General features: G+C 46.7%; 1 protein-coding gene across 1 annotated transcript in view; it reads right to left on the minus strand.

The window, feature by feature from the left end:
- Positions 1-10,474, minus strand: part of LOC137156514 (neuronal acetylcholine receptor subunit alpha-7-like) — a 65,277-nt gene extending 54,803 nt beyond the window's left edge. The window contains exon 1 of the mRNA XM_067553420.1: positions 10,396-10,474. Within this exon, the coding sequence (XP_067409521.1) occupies positions 10,396-10,474 (79 nt within the window). The remainder of the gene's footprint in view (positions 1-10,395) is intronic.
- Positions 10,475-22,667: the final 12,193 nt, after the last annotated feature.

Below are 22,667 nucleotides of genomic sequence, written 5' to 3' on the forward strand. Positions count from 1 at the left end.
GCACGTCCCCTTTGGTGCCTCTCTCTCCCCTCCCACTCTGTCTGTCTTGTCTGTAGAGATACGCTCTTTGGGAAGGGAACGTCTCCCTCTGTGGGTGCTCCCGCACTGCACACTGCTGTAGGCAGCAGAGCCAATACCTGCAGCATAGCCCGGCTAGCACAGATATAACTAGCCGAGTAGCTGGTGAGATGGATGGAGTAAAGGCTCACCGGAAGGTGCGGGTTTGTATGGGAATGCGCACACTCTGCTCACCCAAGACGGGCTCCCTCTCCATGCTGCTCTTTTTAGCTGTGTAGTGTCCCACTGCCCCCTCTGCCAGAGCCTTTCGCTGACACACACAGCTACACACCGCCGTGTCGACGCAGCCTGCTCGTGGCTGCAGTGTGTAGCTACACATACGTTGCACGCTGCCACCCGTGGTGTGGTGTGGTGTGGTGTGTAGACGCAGCCTGTGTGTTTGTGTGGCACCCAGAACAGTGGAGTCCTGATTTTGTTAGGTGCTCCAGGTGCTCTTATAATATTAATTGCATCTGAACTGGGGGGTGATCAGGCTTTTGCTGTCTTGGGGCCTAGTGGGTCTGGAACTTGCTCCTCCCTGAAATCCGTCTCCGCACATCCCTTCTCGCTTTTAAATATCTTTTTTTCTTCTTTTTTTTTTAAAGGAGTTTTAATCTGAGCACTGCTGGCCACATTTATTGCTCCCTCCCTTTAATTCCCCACTTTTTTAGGTTCTCTTGGCAGGTTTTGTGTTACGCTTTTAGAGGGTGTTTTTTATCTGAATGATTTCAGTTGTTTCTCCTTCCTCCTTTGCTCAGGCAGAAGGCTGAACTTTACACAGACAGCTTCTACTTGATTCATATTGTTGGGTTTTGTCCAGGCTTTTGTCCAGTCGTCCCTGAATGTTCCAAAAATACTCCTTTTCCTTCATATATAAACAGACGTTACCAAGTCTCCACCAATCCCTAATTCTCCATGCCTGGTTATTAGGTTTCTTTTATTTAAGGGCAGTATTCAGTTCTTAAAGCAGCTCAGCAGCTCAGCATTCTTGAATCATCATTAATATCATTCCTCTTCCCATCACATTGCTACTTCTCTAGTATTTTGTCCCTTGATATATTTGTAAAAGCCCTTACCCCCGTAGGCCATCATTAACTCATTCTACATTTTGCTGCCTTTACGTTTTCTCTGCATGCTTTAACTGAATCTGCATATTCTTTTTGGGTCCCTTCTCTCTTCCCCATACTCTTTTATTTTTTTAATCATCAGATATTCTTAATTCTCCAATTTTTTTCCTTTCTTGAACATCCATGTCATTACACCAGCCTGTATTATTTATTTGTATAGTGAATTCAGACAGCACTCAATATGCTAGGAAGGCTTACACAGCAAGACAGTATTAAGAAAACCAAAGATGACTCTGGCATTATGAAAATATCCTAAAAACCCTTCTAGAATCCTATGGGATATTTGCACTTACATATGTATCTTTCAGGTGGTTTCTCCATGAATTCTCATAGGGTTTCTAGTTTCCAATAGGAAGTTTTCATGTGGAATAAACAAATAAGGCCTGTTTGCGAGGATGTGAACTAATGAATTATGAAATAGATTGTGAGGATGATCCAGGCAAAATGTGAAGGTGTTAGGGTGAGCAGATGGCCCAATTTTATAGGGACAGCCCTGCTTTGTCTTACATAAATATCTATTGCTGCCCACCCCATCCCAATTTTTCACACTTGCTATCTGGTCACCCTAGAAGGCATGGAGCATAACATGTTTTCAGGTGTGTCTATATTAGAATATTCACTAGAAATCTAACCAACTTTAAAGAAATGCAGCATATTCCACCCCCTTTGGCAGATATGTGCAGGTGTACAGGTTACTTAGTGTGTTTTGCAGATTTCTGGACATGTAAAGCATGTCATTGTCCTGTCTCACTTAATCCTCCAAAGATACCAATGTGTCCCAGCTGCTTCTGTTATGTGCAGTTCGAGTCCTGGCATTTCCCCACAGTTGCAAGCCCTTTCTCGTTTTTAAGTCCTTTGTCTTAAATACAAAATGTCCTCTTACAATTTTCCTGTCTGAATAAGGATACAATTTTTAACACTCATCAATTGTCTCATAACATGTATGCTCTGTATTTGAGCATTTCTTGTCTTTGGTTAAAATATCTTTCATCTAGTTCCCTTTTGTATAATCTTTCTTCATTGGATGAAGAGTGTGGAAAAATGTTCCATGTATTCTGGACATAAGCAGCCAAACTTGGTTGGCATTTGTTTTGGAGTAAATGAGAGCAGAAGTTGGCCCCAGACCTCACTCTGGTGACTGGTGTTAAAGGTTGCTTGAGGATATGAATACAGGCTTCAGCGTGGCATAGATTGATGTGACACGAAAGCAAAATAACAAGCTGACAAGATAATGCCGGTCATTACATAATAAAAAGGCTGAGATGAAATAAACGAAAACTGGCCTTGCTGGAGTGGTGCAGATGTTTTAAATGCTGAGGCATGTTTGTGATGCAAATGCAAACTGTGCGTCAAAACACTGCTGATTGTTGCATCCCCATAGACTATGCCGTTATTCTGTAGACTAGTGCGGCGTTCTGAAACGAGACTTGATTTAACGCAGTGACACTCAGAATTAGGCTCCTGAGTCACAAGTGGCTCTTTACTGTGGCTCCTGCAGTTCTTTGCAGCATGTGATATTAAAACAGGGTGTGAGTGAATTATGAACTGACCTGAGTTATTGATCAGTCAGGATGCTTTTACTATGTTAGCCAGTTGTCACTGATAAAATAATAGTTGGTCAGTCACTTTGCTCTGAGACTAATATATAAACTAAATATTTCTCCTGTTGTGCTCTTTAAATATGAGTAGACAGGACTAGAGTAAATTAAACCATGAATTCACACTACCGTGGCTCTTTTGGGTAATGTTGATGGCTAATTTGGCTACTGAATCACTGACGTCTGAGTATCACTGCTTTAAATGAAAGGTCCATTACAAATTAAAAACCCAGAATTCCCCTAAGATAGAAGTAACTAGTTTTTAAAGCACATGTGATTCCCTAAAGTACAAGTGACTATTTAATGAAATGCGGGTATTTTACTTTATCTCTAAATACAGTATTAAATATTACAACACACAACAGCAAAGAAGGAGAGAAATTAAGAGGCACAAATGCGGGAGAAACATGTCTTGTTGAGGTTTGATACAGAAAGCTGCTGAGAGGATAGAGTCAGGCTAAGGATTTCAGCACAGGAGGACTGGGGGCAGTGGCAGATATGAACAGAACTGCAGAAATAACATAGGAAGATATTCAGGCACAGATATGACAGACGTTTTTTCACTAATATTACATTTTTGTACACTATCTAGCACAATGGGGTCATGGTCCATGACTGGGGCTCCTATGTACAATGGTAATACAAATAACAACATGTCTATTATGGTAGGGACTAGAGATCCGAACTCTGATCGGGCCTCATTGTGCTAGGTGCAGTACAAACACACATTGAGAGACATTCCCTGATCCAAAGAGCCTACAGTCGAAACAGACAAGGGTGCAAGAAACGACGTTTTCCCTCTTTAAAAGGAGGATAACGAAGTTATTTATCCAAAGTCACACAGGATGCAGAGACAGGATTTGAAGCCAGATTTCCTGAATCCCAGGCCAGTGTTGAAGGGTATGTCTACGCTGCAATTAGACATTCACAGCTGGCCCATGGCAGCTGACCAGGCTCCAGCCCTAGCCTGAATGTCTACACTGCAGCTAAACAGCCCCCTCGGTGGAGTCCCACCAGCCCAAATCAGATGGCACCGGCTAGCTGCAGGTTTTTAATTGCAGTGTAGACATATCCTGAGTCACAAAATCACCCTTCCTACATTGAAAGCACTTTTCAATTTTCACCCATCACATTTCCGCCCCATGTTCTTGAATCCTTGCCAAGGAACAGCAGGACTTGTGCCAGGTAGTTTGATATTTACCCTAATTTTATACCTAGCCGAGGGCTGAAAGAGAACTGTGAAACTCTTCCTGACAGCAGTGCAGTCTGCCTACACCATCTCCTGTGTCCTGAGAAATTGTGGGTCGCGTGGAGGAGCCAGTCAGAGCAGGAGTATTACCATTAACTTCAGCATCAGGCCAATGCTGAGCGCTTTAAAAAAATCCACCCTAATGATCAGATAAGCCACAATAATGTATTTCTCCTTTTATCGCTCTCTGCCATGCCACTGTGCGATTTAGACAGCAGTGAGCGTGCCAGAGAGCGCTGACTTTCTGAAAGACAAGCTATCCACACTTACTTCTATGAAGTGTGGCCTTATCAGCCCATGACACAGCCCTTGGCCTAGGTGAATATATTTTTTGTGGATTTACAGGGAGTTCTAAGTCTCTGCAATGCATTATTTAATGCAGCCATTCATGCTTTCTTCCCTGTCACTGGTGGGTTGCAGTGGGCAGAAGGGATTTCTGGGAGAGATCGTATACTTTGTGAAATAGGTTTTGATTGGGTCTTGAACATCAGGCATGTGCTCAGCGGTTTCTTTTAAACACTGAGGAATTGGACAGAAGAATAGTGGGATTCATCCTACTGTAAGACCTGTGCAATAAAGTGTGCTTAGGAATCAGAGACTATGTAAACACCTTTGGACCTAATTCAACCCTGGTTTAAGGAGGTGCAACTGTGTTTCACCTGATTTAAGCGAGGATTAGATTTGTCTTTATGGAAGAAGCAATACTGGGCCCCTGGCTAGAGCCCATTGTTCTGAAATCCTGCTGGGGAAGTGATTCCTGCCACAAGGGGCTACTTCAGTGGAAAGGAAAACAAAGCACCAGACTCAGACTAGAATGATGAGCAGGTGAAGGGGGTCTCTGAAAGCCAAATTAAGAGTCCAGTTGAAGAATGTGTGAACCGTTTTCAGACTGAAGTTGGATGCTGCTTTTAAGAATCTCTTGTTGAGGAGAGCTATGACCTTGTCCGTCTCATCAAATTATGCTGGCAACTAATCAAACAAGGACCTGCAGGGACCTCATCTAGAGCCCTTGCTGGAAGTATTTTATTTTGGTTGGCTTTGGTCTCATTTGCTTATCTTCACATCAAGTGTCTGAATATTAGTCATATCTTGAGCTATAGCCTATGGTACAAGGCTTTTCTGAATGTCAACGAGGAAGGTTTCAATGACTCCTTTGGAGCATGGTTTTGTTTCTGTGTGGGGGTCTCTCTGCTTCCAAGTTGCCGGACATCGTTGTCTTTGCTGTGGGTGCAGGGTTGGATCCTGACTCCAATCTTTTTGTAAGAACCGATGGGGAAGGCAAACAGGTATAAAAATTAGGGCCTTCCTGGATAGTGGGGGTACAATAAGGATCATGCCAGCTTTGACCTATTTGAATAATTCTATCCCAGAACAGGAATAGGAGCAATAACAGAGGGGTACTCTTGGGCAGTGTTGATGTGGGGATCAGATTCCAATTTCTCTTAGTGGTATAAAACCAGTTTAATTCCACTTACTTAAATGGAGTCATTCCTGATTTACACCACTGTAAGCAAGAATAGAACTGGACCCAAGGTATCTATAGTCACACTCCGATTCCTCTCCAAAGAACTATAAGGCATGATCATGGTCTAAGTTGTGCTGGAATCGGTTGAGAGCACAGCCCTGAAATCAGTGCAGTCTCACCTGTGCATGTGAGATCAGAATCGAGTTAAAAAGTGGGCTCTCTCCAGGCAAAGAAATCCCTTCTCTGGTTTCCAAACTTGCCTTCTCTCAAGGAATACCCCAGCCCGTGGGCTTCCTTCTGACTGGTCCCGTTTCCAATGGCTGTGGTAATTTTCTCATCTGATGTTGAGGGCTCTGATTTGAAAGCAGTTTCTCTCTGCTCAAGATTTCTTGATCTTGTCCCTATTTCCACAGGCCAGTGGTACTGTTTTCTAGCATTAAGGGACAGATCTCTCTCGGGTGTAAATCTATGTCGCACCATTGACTTCAGTGGACCAACACCAAGTTACTTCAGACATTTCAGTAGATTTGTGCCAGTTTACATCATTGACTTCAATGGAGCTATGGCCATTTATATGAGCGGAGGACCTGGCCCATGGTTTCAGGTAGAATCTGGTCCCAGGTATTTGAATTCCAATATAATTTACACCTAAATAAACCTCAAAACTCCACTAATCTCAATGTAATTATTCTGGATTTGTACAAAAATAACTTGAAATGCTCTTGAAAGGCCAGATTCTACTTTTATCTTTGAATATATTGAATTGTATAATAGTGTCACTTAAATGGGAGATGCATCTGCTGCCACTGAAATAGTTTCCCAGAATACCAAATTGGTGATGCATCTGAAGAAGTGGGTTGCAGCCCACGAAAGCTTATGCCTGCAGACATTTGTTAGTCTTTAAGGTGCTACCGCACTCTCCTTGAAATGGGTGTAAGTTACACTTACTTTGTATAGGTAGGAAGAAGCAGAGCCATAGTGTAACTTGACATCGCGCCGTTGAAGTCAATGGAACTCGGAGAATTTACACGAAGTGAGGATTGCCCCTAAATGTCCCCAGCGGCATAGTTGGTGTAAATCACCCCACAGTACTGGTGACATTTAGTCAGCACAAAATGAGTGTCACTTGCACTGATTTGGTATTCTGGGGAAAATCAAATTGTATTCAATGGAGCTGAGGATCTGCCCCAATTCAAAGTGATGAAAGCCTCACTACTTGACCATTGACACCTGGCACATAACATGCATCACCACTGGATCTGGCCCAGAAGTCTAATACATCCTCTTACAATAGGTTTACAGGGTCAAACTGAACTTCCATGCTCTCTAGTCCTCTAAGGCAGGGGCTCTCTCTCACTCTTTCCAGACTACTGTACCCCTTTCTGGAGTCTGACTTGTCTTGCGTGCCCCAAGTTTCACCTCACTTAAACTACTTGCTTACAAAAATCAGACCTAAAACTACAAGTGTCACAGAACACGATTACTGAAAAATGGCTTCCTTTCTCACTTTGTACCCTATCATTCTAAAAGCAACTGGCATATCAATACTGTGCTTACGCTTCGGAGTCTAGTGTGTAGAGCAGTGTGAACAAGTCATTGTATGACATTTTACTTTGTACTGACTTCACTAGGATTAACAGTAGGTTTAAAATCCATTCTGAAGACTACGTCACTGTTTACAAACCCAGCTACTAACCAAATGTATTTGTCAGGCTTTGGCAGTCTGCACACAAGGGTCGCGTCAGAGAAGTCTTTTCCAACAGTCATGGATTTTTTTTTTCTCAGTATAAACAGAAGGATAAAATTAAAGACACAGGCCAAATGATGAAATGATAATCATTTGTTACCAATTCTGGCATCGCTCACAGGATGGGATGTGTGATAGGGCTGGAAATTGCCTCCTGTGTCATTCCAAAGCCCTGCATGGAGCAGGATTTTCCTCTCCACTGGTCCCTCAAATGTTTATTCGTCTTACACTGAAACACTTCTTGTGAAAGTGCCTTAGTGACTTCCCTAAGGCAGATCATTCTCTGGGCTGATTGCTTTCACTGTGGAGGCTTGGTTGTATAATATCCTCCTTCACTGGGTAAAATAATCAAAGGTGCCTAAATTCCATTTTCACAAGGGATTTAGGCTCCTAGGCCCAGATCCTCAAATGTACTCCAAATCTGAGGTGCAAGTACATGACGTCTTTCCTTCTAAGCAGCCTCAACGTTTAGGGCTACATTGGTGGTAGTATTACAGTAACACCCCGAAGTCATAGCCCAGCTCAGGACCCCATTCTGCTAGTCGCTGTACAGAAACAAGGTAAGAGGCTTACAAGCCTCAGTGAGCTTGCAGTCAAACTACATGAGATGAAGGATGGGCGGGAACCAGAGGCAGGAAGTTATTTTGTCCAAGGATACACAACAAGTGAGCACAGAGCTGGAACTGGAAGCCAGATTTCCTGATTCCCACTCTAGTATCCTATCCACTGGGCCCCGCTGCCTCTAATTCCGGCATGAGGCGGGAGATGGTGCAAGGTAGATATTGGTGAGTGGTATAAGTTAGTCTGAGTGTATGTAAATGTAAGAGAGAGTAACTTACATGACAAGAAGCCAGAATAGTGTATAAGTGACTTACAGAGTGGCCTGTTAACTTAGAGCTTCTTACAATCTCTGTTAGCTGCTTTTCCTGCAATACCTCCTTCTGTGCACCCCTTCATATGTAAATGACTTCCATTTCAACTTCCTTACACCTGACTGATGTGTAATTTACCCCAGGATGCACATCACCTACATATCAAGTTTATGAAAGGTCTCCCCATTATTTCTAGGAAGCAAGTGGCAGGGGTTGTTTGCAATGATAGCAAAGAGCTGCACCTGGCATATAAACACAGGAAAATGAGGCTAGGTGTTCAAAAAAATGCCTTCACTGTAAAGCAACCGAATCTCAGAAGGGTCTGTCTTAGGGAATTCACAGAGAGGCTTTCACAAGAGGTGTTTAAATGTAGATGGCATAAAACTTCTGAAGGCGTAGATGCCCTGCAGGGATTGGAAAAGATGACCAAGAGGTCATTCCATGCCCTACCATATAACAGCCTGTGAAAGAATTTGCAGTAAGTGAGAAATCATGATGAATTCCCTTTTGGTTATTGTTATAGTGATGTTAATTGTTATAGTGATGTTAATTGTGACTAACTTGTTTGCATTTCATGTGGGTTCAGTGTGTAACCCTTGAACTCATGTGAAGTGTAATGTCAGAAAGGCTCCAGCGTTGATAGTGAAGACACAAGCTTCATTTTTTGTAAATCTAAAGAGATCATTCAGAGGGCTAATAAATAATATTTCTCTGCACACTATGGGATAACTGAGGACCCTCTAACTTTCAGGTCCTTGCATGTTCACACCATTAAGCACAGGAGCAGGCTATAACTGTGGCCACTTGTGACTTTATAATAGCATTTAATTAAAAAAACCCACATTATTAATAAAATACTCTATTTGCAAATTCCTTGTTAAAACAGGGTACCCCCTTCATGAATTAGTAATTATCTCAGCATTTAAAACAGTGTTTCAACACCAAAAAAAAAAGGTAATTTAAGTAGCAGATAGGTGCCTTGCAAACAAAATTCACCAGTATTAGCAGATCACAGCTCCAGCATCTGGCTATCACGTCAGTGCTTTAAGTACCATGTATGTATCTTGCAAACAAAACTAGTAGGACTCCAGCTTTAGCAGCGTGGTAGAGCATTTACCTGGAATACTTTATTGACATGTTATCCTAACCCCCCTTCTCAGTTGTCCAATGAAACTAATGTTGTGTGAGGCTAAATAGATGAACTGGTGAGAAATTATTCAGGTGTAAGGCGCATAGCTGAGAAATTAGTTTACTATATGTCTCATTTTTAAAATCAATGGGCCACATCAGACTATTGGTTTTAAAGCAACAATCTCTAGGATTTCTGCCTAGACACTGATGGCATGATATGGTCTTGAATCTCCAAAGCACTCTGCTCAGGGGAAATGCTAAATTTTGCAACATGTTCAGAGCAAGAACAACTGTGGAAAAATAATTAGGACAAACGCATAGAGGTTTTTACATGAAACGTGGGCAATTAGAAATTGATAAGAAAACTTCAGCTGTGGGATTCCGGATATTTCTTAAGGCAGTTGCAATTTCAACTTCCCTCCTTTTACCTTGTCTCGAGAGTCTTACAGTCTCATTACATTTCTGGAAGAATCACCAAATCCCTATGTAATTTGCTAGCACACTGTAGTTATTTTACCAAGTATGTTAAAGCACTGAGTTAATCTTAGATTAAAATTCTCCCCTTCTAGCAAGACAAGTGGGAATTTGCATTAAATATATAGATACTTGCAACGTTATACCTGTCACTGGCTTAAAACATTGATAGTATAAGAGGGAAAAGATGATGACGATGATAAGAAAAATATTAAACCAGAAATAATTAATCTACTGTCTGTATAGGTGTTATGCATAATTTTATAAGGTTTAAGAAGTCTCGGGAAACTCTTATAACCTTATTTTGTACTATGAAAATGCCATTATATCTCTGTCTTCCTGACACTTATAAGGCCCCCTTCATCATGCTATCTAGCCACAAGTTAAAATTTCTCATTCATGGTAAGTATGGATAGCATAGCTCTTTACGAGAGGTCAGGAGTATTATATTTTGAAACACGACAGTGCACTATAGCATTTCTTAGGATAACACAATTATTTTCTTCATACAAACGTGATTAGCTGTTTTTCCCTAATGAAATCAATTGCAGGACACCCATTGACTTCCATGGGACATGATTTGGCCCTGAGAAAGTTGAATACAAAGAAAGACACTAAACAGCTGAATTTCGTGGGGAAATCCTATGTAAACAAAGTAGGTGAAACAGAACTTACCTTTAAAGAAGGACAGAAACAAAGATGCCCATAGATATAATCCAGAGTAAACAAATCCCAAACACTTCTCAGTGAGCATTGTCTAAACAGGGTCTGCTTGCCGGTTCTATGCAGACAGCAAACCAGAACGCTGTCTTTGTGACAGCACCAAATGACTGACAGGTTCAGTGATTAACAGACATCCAACCAATTTCACACAGTCAGAGGAAAGTTGTGCATTTGCTCAGGTGCCCCTCAGTCTAAGGAAGCCAAACAAGTTCAGTGCTGCTTGAGTAAATCCAAGTGCATGCCAAGGCTTGCGAGTGGTTTTGTTTTTTCCAGGCGCTCTGCACCTTTTCTAGTGCAGAAACAAATGCCAGAGAGAGAACAAGAGGTGTGTGTGTGTGTGTGTGTGTGTGAGAGTGAGAGTGAGAGTGAGTGAGTGAAGGGGAGCAAAGGGCCAGCGCTGCCTGGGAGATATTTTCCACGGCCCCACTGTCTGTGGCTAACCCAGAGGCGGCACGTCTGCTTTGTTTCCAATGCTAGTACTAGAGAGCCTCTACAGCTGCGTCTCAGCCAAGGCGATTTGCTGCCCCTCTCTGTTCCCTTTACCCGCCGCTGTGATTCTAGCAGGGAATTAGAGCCCGGCACTAGCGGGAGGTAAATGCAGAACAAGTCTCCGCTGTGTGGCAGTTGAGACGTTAGCAGCACAGAAAGCTGAGCTCTGGCAGCCTCAGCCTGTCTTCACTCTGCCCCTTGGCATGTATGCACTGCGGTACAGCCCCCCAGTCGGTGCTCCAGCTAGACACCACAGCTGTCTTACTCTGCTCCTCCCTGCTGCTCAGCCAGGAGATGCTGCACACTCCCTGCTCCCTCCAGGACGGCTCCACGCTTGCAATGGCCAAGCACCTTCAGTGAAAGGTTAGAGCTGAAGGAAGGAGATCCTGTGTACTTCAGGTCAGGCATTTCTCTAGTCTTCCTTCAGCCTCCCTCTTCCGCTCTCTCAAAGATGCAGTCAGGGCCTATGGTCAGCTCCTGCTTTGCAAGCCCAGGCAATGCCCCAGTTGGAGCGATCCACCCTTCGGGTCCCTGGCACCGGTTGGGCTCATCCAGCTCCAGGGAACGTCCTCTCTGGCCCGGTGCTGTGACCAGCGCGAGAACACTCGAGCTGTGTGTGAAGTCGGGGGGAAGGGGCGGCACGGCCTCTAGTTAGGGAGCTGCCCTGCCCCATCCCTGCTGTGTGACCTTGGGCAGGGCCCTTCTGCTCTCTGTGCCTCTGTTTCCTTTCCCATGTTTTTTCCATATTCTCTATTCAGACTGCAAGTTCTTGGGGGCATGGACTGTCGCTCGCTGTGTTTGTACAGCACCTAGCACGATGGCGCACGGATCTCAGTGGGACCTCTAGGGGCTACTGTAATCTATGTAATACATTTCCAGGAGTGTCACTCTGTGTGTCATCCTGAAGCCTAAAATGTCTGTGTCGGGGTGAAGCTGTGGAAACTACTACAGATACGGCCGAGGCATGGCTGAGGGCTCCTTTTGTGCAGAGTATCATCAGGTTCAGTTATCCCCCTCCTTACCTTCTCAGCCAGTTCGACTCTACGAATTATACCCGTGTGACAGCACGGCATGTGTCTGTGCCATGCCAAGAGTCCTAGACCGTCGTGATCTCAGAGGTTACTCAACCACTTACCACCCTTACTCTACAACTCACTTGAATTTCATGGGTGGTATGAGAGAGACTGCACAGATGGTGCATTACATGGCCCTGCTGCCAGAGCTCTTTAAAACCACCCACACTACAACACAACCAGCAAAGACAAGAACCCAAAACACATACGGTCTCTCATTTGCCACCCACGCAGCTCTACACAACTGTCCAAACACAACACAACACAACTACAAAATAACACAGCCCCTCTCCCCCCCCACCAAGCATCATGCAGAAAACTGGAATGTCTGTTGAGTCAGCGTGACGCGGCGGAAACAGCTGCGAGCACGGCTGAGAGCTTGTTTGTCCTTTGACTATCTCCAGGTTCAGCCATCACTGGGATTTTCAGTCTTTTACTGGCCAGATTTTAAGCTGTCGGCCATTTTCATTTGTTTACACTCACGACAGCATGGGCTTTTAGCTACCGGTATAAATAATAGTCTCCGACATGCTGCCTAATCCGGGTCCAACTTCTGTTCCCTTTCTGGCCCGGGCTGGCGAGGAATCTCCCCGGCGTTGGTGTAATCAGTTTAGTGGCATGGTACCCAGCTCTCCTGCAGTGCCTCGGGGGCTCAGCCATCGCCATGAAATATCCTCTCCACCTTTGACTCGGTGGAAGTGTAGTCTTTCCAGTGAAGCGGCTCAAACCAGGGTCCATGTCAGGCACATCCCGGCTCCGCGCCCTATGGCTTCTGTCCCCTGTGGGGTGTGTGCCATGTCCTGCCCATCTCATTGCTAGGGTGGGAGGAATTAGTGTGTTTCCACCCCCTCGTCTGAGTTCACAAAACCTGTAGCTGCAGTCACACGCTGTCCCTCGCTGGCGGCAGGCACAGCTGCTCCAGCCTGTGCCCCAGCAAGGATGCTGCTCGCGCCAGCGGGGCATTAGCTCTCAGTCACGGCCAAGCTGGAGCAGCTCACAGCTTTCCAGGACGGCCTCCCGCGATGTCCATCAATCCAGCTCAGAGGCGGTGTGGAAAGCCTCAGAGGTTTCTGCTGCTCAGGGCACCCAGAGTCAAGCGGCCCAGTGGGGCTCCAAGACTTTCACTGGCACTGCGCCGCTGGTGCGAAGCTGGACTGCAGCTGTGGCTGGACTCTGCCAAGGACTTTGGCTAGCCCCCGGGAGCCCTGTGAGCCATGAGCTCCCAGTGCAATGCTGTGACTAAAATGGCGAATGTCATGCATAGCTGTGTGTGCAGGGCAAGACTGAGCAAGCGCAGGAGAGGGCATGACCTCTGTAGGCAGCACTGTGAGACCACTGCTGCAATGCTTTGTCCGGTTCTGGTGTCCCTGCTTAGGGGTCAGGCCGGGGCAAGCAAGAGAACAGGTGGCCACGTGCTCCAGCCATCGCTTCCTGATGGATGTCCCCTTGGGGACTACTGCAACCACGACGTGATTTAGAGCAACCCTGGAGCAGCTCTAAGCTACCCTGGGGGCCAAACTCTGCCCAAGTTGGTCACAGGATCAGAGAATGACAATTGGCTCCTCTGTGGCTCCCTAGAACTGCAGGACACAGCAGCTCTTTGAGCCCCAAGGGGAAGTTTGACACCGCTGGCTATTTGTTCAGCTAAACACCAGGTAATTGGGAATGTCCCATCCACACTAGGGACACAGTGGCATGTACTAGATCTGACTGTTCATTGCAGGAAGCTGTTGCTAATGGAGTTACTCACCCCCACAACCTTGTAAAATCAGACATTGCTTTTCCCATTTATTTTTTTAGTAGCTTACTATCGTCACCGTCGCACATTAGGGAAGAAGTGTTGCAGAGACAGCAGCTGCTTCTGATGCTGTGCGGGGACTTCCATCCGCCCCACAGTCATCAGAATTAAAGATTGCTGTTCTCATTTCCTATAGAGACATCCTGGCCATTACATCGATGTGGAGAACAATGACTGTTTTTGTTTGATAACCCAATGAGGGATTTTCTTCCGTGCTCTTTCTACAATACGAAGTGGATTAACACACTCCGTAAAGCCAAGTCTCTAGTTGAAGTGCACCTTTGCTCATACCACTGACCTACAGGCTTGTAGTAACACATCTCCTCCATCGACCTGCCTCTTTTAATCAGGTCGTTGACAGTATCAAAATGATAGCCGGGAAATATGGAGAGCCAGCCTCCCCGCTAAATATGGTCACGTCTCCGAGGTTCCAGGATTCCAGAGTCCAGGGAATGACCGTGAAGGGATAAGGAGCAGGGTCACCATGGAGGGGAGTAGGTAGGTCTGAGATTAGCATGATTTGTTTTACCAAAAGGATCTGAGGGAGATCAGGACTCCTGTTGCGCTAGGTGCTGTACCTAGTTCCTATCCCAAAGACTAAATGTACAAGATAGACAAAGTGGGGGAGGGGGAGAAAATGGGGAGCTGAGGCTGGGGTAGTTGATGGACATGTCTACACAGCAATTAAACACCTAAACCAGGTCAGCTGACATGGACTAGCAGGGCTGGGCTGCAGGGCTGTAAAATTTCAGTGAAGACATTTGGGCGTAGGCTAGAGCTGGGGCTCCCCTCTGGCCTCCCCTCTCATGGGGTCCCAGAGCTCCGGTTCCAGCCCAAGCCTGAACATCTACACAGCAATTTTACAGCCCTGCCACCTGAGCCCCACAAACCTGAGTCAAGCCACAGGTGTTCAATTGCTGTGTAGACATATCCGAAGTGGTTTGCCCAAGATCAGACAGGATCGTGGAGCCAGGCAGAACTAAAGCGCAGGAGAGGGAGCACGTGAGACAGTTTTTCTTTTTGACTGTTTTACAGACCGTTTAAAGCTTCTCTGTGTCCAGGTGTCTCATCTATCGCTCTGGACTGGTCTCTGCAATGACTGTAGTGATATCGGGGGCCTGCTTAGGGAGTGCTAGCATGGTTGGGAGACAAGGTTAAATGACGGATGGGTCCCACCGACACCACGTGGCTTTATCTTTGCCAGAGACAGCCCTGTGATGAGCAGAGCTGCAGACAGAGTGTATTTCTGGTGTGGACCAACCCCCACCACCATGGCTGTATCTGCCCTGCGGGCCAGTCTCTTGATTAGAGTCACTTCTCTTCTCTTGGGTTTACAGTGAGCCATGGATGTGATTTTGAAATCGGTGATGCTTTTAGAGGTTATGTCTTTATAATGTTGGAAATGTCTGAAATCCTCAGACCAGGTCTAGGAGACAAGCTCGTGTTCTGTTAAAGAGAAGAGTGGCTAGGAGGTGGGCATGGGTGGCTAAGGCCTAGTCTACACTAGACGAGGTTTGTCTGAATAGCTGTATAGGTTTGCCAGCCCGGCAAACCCTCCTAGTGCTGCTGACATCAACACAAGTCTGCCTTCGCCCATGTAGCGAATACCACGTCCCCGCATGAAACAGGCTGTCCGGGCAAAGGACTTTTGTGCTGCTATCAGTGCCTTGTAATACTGTAAAACTGCCGTGGTAATACAGGCTTTTGGCAGCATTGAGATGTAACCAAACACCCACAGCCCTAGCCAGCATTACTATGCTAGCAAATCCCAGTCTGTGGGGGAGAAATAACGTTTATTGTCGTTTGTAGGTTTGTTTTCAATGCTGATGCCGGATAACTGAATGCTTCTCTACCTTGGTGTGTTTCACCAGCAGCTGGGTCTCCCTGTGGCTTTGGTGTGTAGCATTTGTTGGTATTTTAGTGTCAGGTCACTTCCTCCTGGCCAGTTGTTGTTCTAGCCTGGAATTCCAGGTAACGCCGTGCGGACGAGTCCATTGATTGCGTATGTTTTTCCTTTCAAAAAGCCTAAACTGATCTAAGGTACAGGAAAGTGCAGCTGGCAGTTGAAAATATTCTTGGGGGAAATTCCCAGCCCTTTCCCCTACCGTTCGTAGTTTAATAGCCGCCACAGCACTACACTCTCGTCACTTTGACTTGGCTGGCTGCGGGGCAGTGCTTTGAAAACAGCTGTGTAGATGCTGCGGCTCAGGTTGCAGCTCGGGTTTGAAAGCTGGGCGGGGTGGGGGCGAGAGCCCGATTTCCAGCCAGAGCGCAGCGACTACACAGCTCTTTCTAGAGCAGCAGAGCCAGCCGTGCTGCAGCAAGCCGGTGGGCCCGGGCGGGGAGGCTCGCAGTGTCGACGCGCCTGAGAAAGCAGTGGCAGGGTGGAGTAATGAGGAAGGGAAAGGAAAGGAAAGGAAATCGGTCCTCTGTGCATCAGTAAAGCCGACATACCTCACTCAGCACTAGCCCGTTTGTGCTGCTGCAGGACACAGGGTGCGTGCACCGCTTTGCTTGTTGGAGCTGCTACACGACAGGGATTGATTATTTAAATACGGTTTGTGCGCTGATTGTTCTATTTAAGTTCTGGACAGCACATACCCAGACATGCAGGAAAATACAAGGCTCTGCAACAAGTCCCTGGCAATGGGGAAGAGCGAGATTTGGTTTTCCAAGGGCCCCAGCTATTCCTATGTCTAAAGGCGGCACAGGGAACCCCCTGGTTGGCTGAAGAAAAAAGAGCTGAGGTCAGCAGGGAGCAAGCTGCGGAAGGCGCCTGGGAGGAGGCAGGCATCCTATCGGCTCTGGAACCAGTTGAAGGGCAAATGTTTAAGCCTGAGATGTTGAGAGCCACCTTGTGCCCAGGTCCCCTAAGATGAATGGGGATTTGACACCTCCCTCCCCTGGATGGCTTTGAAAATGTCATCCTGACTTCGGAAGAGCCCTGTCTCCATGTAGAGCATATTCCAAAGGCTAGGGTTACTTGGCCCAGTCTCAGCCAACGGGCTAGACTAGATGACCTCTCGGGGTCCCTTCCAGCCCTACATTTCGATGATAGTCCCGAGAGTCCATAAACATAAATTAATTTTAAAAAATTGTCCTTCATGGCTTCCAGCTACAGCTCCCTCCTTTGTAACCCAGGACGTTCTCCGGTGCTAGGCAGCAGTCTGGCAGAGAACTGCTATAGCCCCTTGGAAGTCCCAAACTCTTCCCTTCCCTCTCTTCCTCTTTAGGCTTGGGCTTCCCCTCATTCGCTGCAGCAGCTGGGGCTGTCTCTCCAAAAGTGACATTTTTCACGCCGTGCTGAGATGCCCCTGGTCCTGCTGAGCCGTCTGCAGGCAGGAAGGGTTCTTAACCCCTTCCTGCCTGTGTTTTCTGTGCGGTTTGTAGACTCCATCACAGTGCCTGACCCTGAGAAACCAGCTGACTCCGGGGAGCAGCCTCCTAAGACTGAAAACAATCTGTTTGAAGAGAAGAGACAAAGAAGCTGGTCAGATTAACATAGAGAAAAGCAATTTCTAGTGGCAGACAAACAGTCACAGTTCATGCATCATCCTCTTATAAGCAGATCAAATACAAATAGAGCGGAAGAGATAAAAATAAATAATCTGAGTCCCTCTCCAGGGATTGCTAAGAAGTTACTCAAACAAGGGTCAGGCTAGATCTTCCACATCATAACCATCTGTGCCGGAGGAAGAGCTCAAATAACTTTGGATCTGATCAAAAGCAGTAGATCAAACTTGACTTTTGTAAAAACAAGGTGCTGGCACGGACTCTGTTCTCATTAGTACTTAAGAAATAATTACACAAACACATTTCCGTGGAAACCAATGGAAAGATGGTTGCATCTCAGTATGCAAGAAGGAGGTGTCCTCCTCAAACTCATTATCTCAGGCCCTGGGATAGTTAAGGGCACACATGCAAAAGAAGCGGTTACTGAAAGGAGAAATACTTAAAATCAAAAGAGACGTAAAAATGACTGTTCTGAAAGAGACCGTATGAAGTGTCAGTCCTTGTAATATGTCTAGTGCTGCTTCTGTAGTAGTTGACAGAATGTGATGTGAAAAGCATGCTGGAAAGAGAAAATACAAATGTCAACATTTGGGAACTGCACCCAAAGAACATATGAAATGTGTCACAAGAATTTTTTGCCTTGAAAAGGAAAACACAAACTGTCTCCCAGAGTCTTCATGAAAGTACAGTGATTGCTAGAAAGGCAATCAGAAACCACAGTGAGGGTGTCACAAAAGAACCTAGACAAATGGATAGACTGGACGGAGCAAGTGAAGGCATTCAGACAGCAGAATGAGCAGTGAAAGAGAGAAGAAAACCAGGACCAGAAGCCCACATATGGAGCTTGTTTATGGCAGAGGAATCAGAGAGAAAACAAGGACATAGAAAAAGATGAACAGAAGAAGAAATTATACAGGAGATCTCACACCATTGACACATTCTTCTCCCACTGGGAATACTTTATGGTGGAGAGAGGGTCCAGTTTTCAAACTTGGAGCAAATATTTGTGGAGTAGCTACCCTAGCATTGGCAAGTGAGTTAATTGTCACTCAGCTAACTCAAGTAATAGCACAACAAAACCTCTGCTCTAGCAATCAGGGTTCATGCGAAGGCCTGGGAGCAGACCACAATGCTGGCATGAAAAGAAACCTCCTCATGGTTATTGAGCACTCCAGCGCATGCTCCAGGCCCAGTCCTAGGGCAGGTCCCAAGTACATTAGAGAATGCATGTCCGTCTGCAAGCCACCAAGAGGGTTTTGTTCCTCTTGATGGACCACAAAGCCCAGAGCAAAGCACAGTAAAGCCAAGGAGAGGATTTCAGTCTCGGGCACTGGGCTGTGGAATGAAATTCCAGATGAGATTAGATCTACCCGGAGTCTGACCAACTTTAGGAAACACTGCAGAACCGTCCTCATGGATGGAGCTTTTCCACCCTGGCACGACTGTAGCTCTGGGGCTGCTGTAGCACTGGTCCATGTCTATTCTGGAGCAGATGCTGAGTGGTTCCAGAACACGTATGTTCAGATTCAAACCTTTCACTGCTCCTGCAGCGAGACTCTTCTTAGGAGCACAAGTGAACACAGAGAATTTGGAGATGGAGTCTTGCTTGTTTTATCTTTTCATGTTTTACTGGGCAAGGACACAGATGGGTCAAACCTTCATTTCCCACTAGCAAGCTCTTCGGTGAAGCAAAAGTGCAAATAACCATATAAATGTAGACGGGGATGGGGAGGAGTAAAATAGCCCATTTTCCTTCAAGCCTTGCATCTGGGAGCAGCCAGAAAAGCAAGAGGTGGAGAGAAATTTCACACATCCGGATTGTGTGACCCGCAGCAGAGATGAGGGCCCTCTGCACCTCACCGAGGGAAGGGACATAATTCATAAGAAAATCCACAGGTCAGAAATGAGAAGGGAAGGGGTCTACTGGGTCCACTTCTCTAGCTACTGGGTAAAGGATGAAAGGTGCCCCAACACTTAAATCAAGGCCAGCTGGTTCAGACTGAGGGAAATGCCCCAACCCACGCTCTCACAGGAAGCAGGGAGGAATTCACAGCCCCTCACTGCAAAGAGAAAGGAGCTGGAATAACAAACAGTGGGTGGAGGAGGAAGGTCACCTACAAAACAACCCAGATGCACCAACAGTGAACAGGATGAACTGTGACCATGTATAGGTCTTTGAACCCCTTGGCAGCCTGCAGACAACCAGCCCACTGGGAGAGTGCCAGGTGCGGCAGGCGTTACAGATCCTCAGAGGTATTTAGGCACGGAACTCCCATTGATTTCACGTCCCCACTACAGAAGCGAACTCTAAATCTATTCCAAACACAACTGAGTGCCCTTAGTCAGGGGCTCATCTGTACGAGCTCAGAGCTAGGATGATAGGCTGGGAGAGGAAGTGGCAGGAGCAGAGCAAACGTGACCATCAGCGGTGTGGAAGGAAATAACTGCTGAACAGCAGGGCACTCAGGGATTTAAAAATACTTCCTAAAGACCCCGGAGGGCGTGAATTTCCAATCTGATTGTTCGGAGGAGGAAGAGAGCGGCAGCTTGGTTACCATCTGTCAAGCAAACAGCTCAGAGCACATGGGAGCTGAGGGTAAATGTGCTCAGCATGGCCAAGATTTTCAAGAAATGACTAGTGATTTTTGGGTGCCCAACTGGAAGCATCTTAAAGGAGGCTGATTTCCAGAGGCCAGGTGTTCAGCTAAATATCACCCGTCTCCTCCTCCTCCTCCTCCTGAGATTATACATTAAGCAGGCTGTTGCTGGAGCTATCCTGTCTGGGGTGTGGCCCAGACACAGCACAATTTGAAATAGAGATATATCAAACATATCCATAACTTCCATAACACATATAACACAAACATTATCATCTTACTTAGCACATCCTAGCCTTTCCAACAGTACCTGACATGGCATATCTCACATGAATTACTATGATTTAGACATATTAATGTTAAATAATATAATAATCCCCCCTCCCCCCCCGAATCCAGCCAGCATGACAGTGTGATCTCATCAAAGAAATAAATCACGTTTTTTTGACAAGGACTATTTTCCATAAAACCGTGTGAACTGGTATTAAATATATTTCTTTAATTCTTTATTCGTTGAATCCTGTGTTAGCTTTTCCTCTTTTTTTGCCCAGAAGTGATGTCAGACTAACCAGACTATGGCGACCCAGGTCATCCCACTTGCCCTTTTTGAACAATGGCACAACATGAGCACTCTTCCGATTTTCTGGAAGTTCCCAGGTATTCCAAGGTTTGTTAAAAATTAACATTAATGGGCCAGAGAGCTCCTCAGCCAGCTCTTTTGGGACTCTTGGATGCAAGTTATCCAGGCTTGCTGATTTCACTGGGAACATATCTGGATTTTCTAATAAGCTTAATTTTAATTAAGACTTTTTTAGATCTGAGTACTAGAGCCATGCATGCTGGAAATCGGTGGAGTTCCATTGACTTTAGTAAAGCTATGCCAAGTTACACCAGCTGAGGACCTGTCCCTTAGACTGTGTTTGGGAGACTCCAGTAGAGTCCATTCTCAGACACAAGGAAAACAAATTTCTGGCCTTGGGTGGGAGGCGGACTAGCAGGACAAAGGTACCTGAGTGGGGGCACTCTGCCCAAAGCAGTTCTGCATCCGTGTTACCGGAAGATGTGCAGGGGATGATGATTTGGATGCCTCTCCTCTTCTCGCTGTGTGTGTTGTGGGTGAACTCTCGTGTCTTCCTCTGCCCAGGCAAGGGACTGAGGATTATGCCACCATATGATTCCTACAGACTGCAGAGGCTCCAGAGATGACTGGAGAGGCTCCATCTGACTTCAGTAGCAGAGGAGAAAACCCCACTGAGACTAGCATGCTGCTTGGAGGAGAAAGAGGAAGCTCTGTCTCACACACACAGTGACTGAACTAGGGGAAACCCTTCCCCCCTCTGCTCTCCAGACGGCACAGAAGGCATATGCCCTGCATTCTCATTCTTTGGGCTCACGAGCGCTCCCCCAATGCACCCTCTCTGCACTAATTCTTCATCGGCCCCAGGGAAGGACTGGGGGAAGCAAACTGGCTTATGCATTGTGGTAATGGACTCCAGCAGGTCCTTCTGGTGCTAGAGCCATTGGAGCTGAGCCAGAGAGTCCTTCTCTGTTTAGGAATGACAGTTTAGATTAGGTAGCATGTCACGTGGTGGCTGGCCTCTTCAAGGGGAATCAGGGCCCAGTCTCCCATCATGGGATTCTTTGCAGGTGGGCCAGGATGGGCTTATTCTCCTAAACCATTAACTGGCTGGCTGGCGGCTGGCAGCTAATTGGCAAAAGAGCACCTGGAGTGGACAGAAGGCTCCCAGAGCTGCCTTGGAGGAGGATGTTCCTAGAGAGACACGCTCCTAAGGAGGCCGCGCAGGGGCATTGCCCTGGTCAGGAACTTAGGGAGGGATTGCCGAGGCTTCAGGGAGCTGTGTCCTGCCTGGGGATGGGCTGCATGTGGCAGGAAGGCCCTGACTCTAGGTAAGACATCACGGTTGAGAGACCTTACCCGCTCTCTGCTGAGGAGCCAGGATAAAGGTGTTCTGCTGCAATCAGTACATCAGCCCCGCGGGGGTGGTGTTTGGTACACACACGCTGTGCTGCATTTGTCAGTGACTAACGGCCCAATCAAGGGCATTAAGACTGGACACACCGGCTGGGCCACGAGGGGAGAATGGGAGCAGCACGTGCCTTTGGCATCCAGCTGGTCACCATTGCAATAGGCTGGAATTCCTCTTCCAGCAGGTTCAGCGCTGAGCAGCTTGACTGGTAATTCAAGAATGCTCAGCCCTTCCCTGTGCATGAGCGTGCTCACGTGTGCCTGAGTTCTCCGCGGACGGCCAGTTAACCCAGGAGCTACCTTCTCTTCCACAGACCTCCTTGCCTGCACGTCAGGAGTGGACAAACAATGCCGAGCCTGAGCGTGTCTTGAAAGTGACCCCAGTCCATGCACTTCTAATGCTGCAGGCCCGTCCCCCTAGCTCTGATTGGCTAGGACAGACAGGAGAAGCCCACCTTTCCACCCCCAGAGCCTGTTCAGCTAGAGAGCCGATGGGGGAAATCCCAGGCCTACTTCTTGCTGCCAGCTCTGATTGAGTGACTGGTTGTGAACTCAGACAGTACTGTTTAGCGCTCTAGATAAGTCACGTGCTGCAGCTGCAGGGGCCCAGCAGGCAGAGAGGCTGAGCTCAGAGCAGGGGGACAGGCCCAGGGAGTAACCCTCAGTGTGTGGCCACGTGTGAGCCCAGAGGGAGTGGTGCTGGGGGGCACTGCGGCTACTTGTCTGCGGATAAGGTGTTGGAGTGATTTTCTGACTGAGTTCCTGCC

The sequence above is a fragment of the Emydura macquarii genome, unplaced genomic scaffold, assembly GCF_026122565.2.
Source record: "Emydura macquarii macquarii isolate MOO-44397 ecotype Brisbane River unplaced genomic scaffold, CSIRO-AGI_Emac_v2 contig_1451, whole genome shotgun sequence".
NCBI lineage: Eukaryota > Metazoa > Chordata > Testudines > Chelidae > Emydura > Emydura macquarii.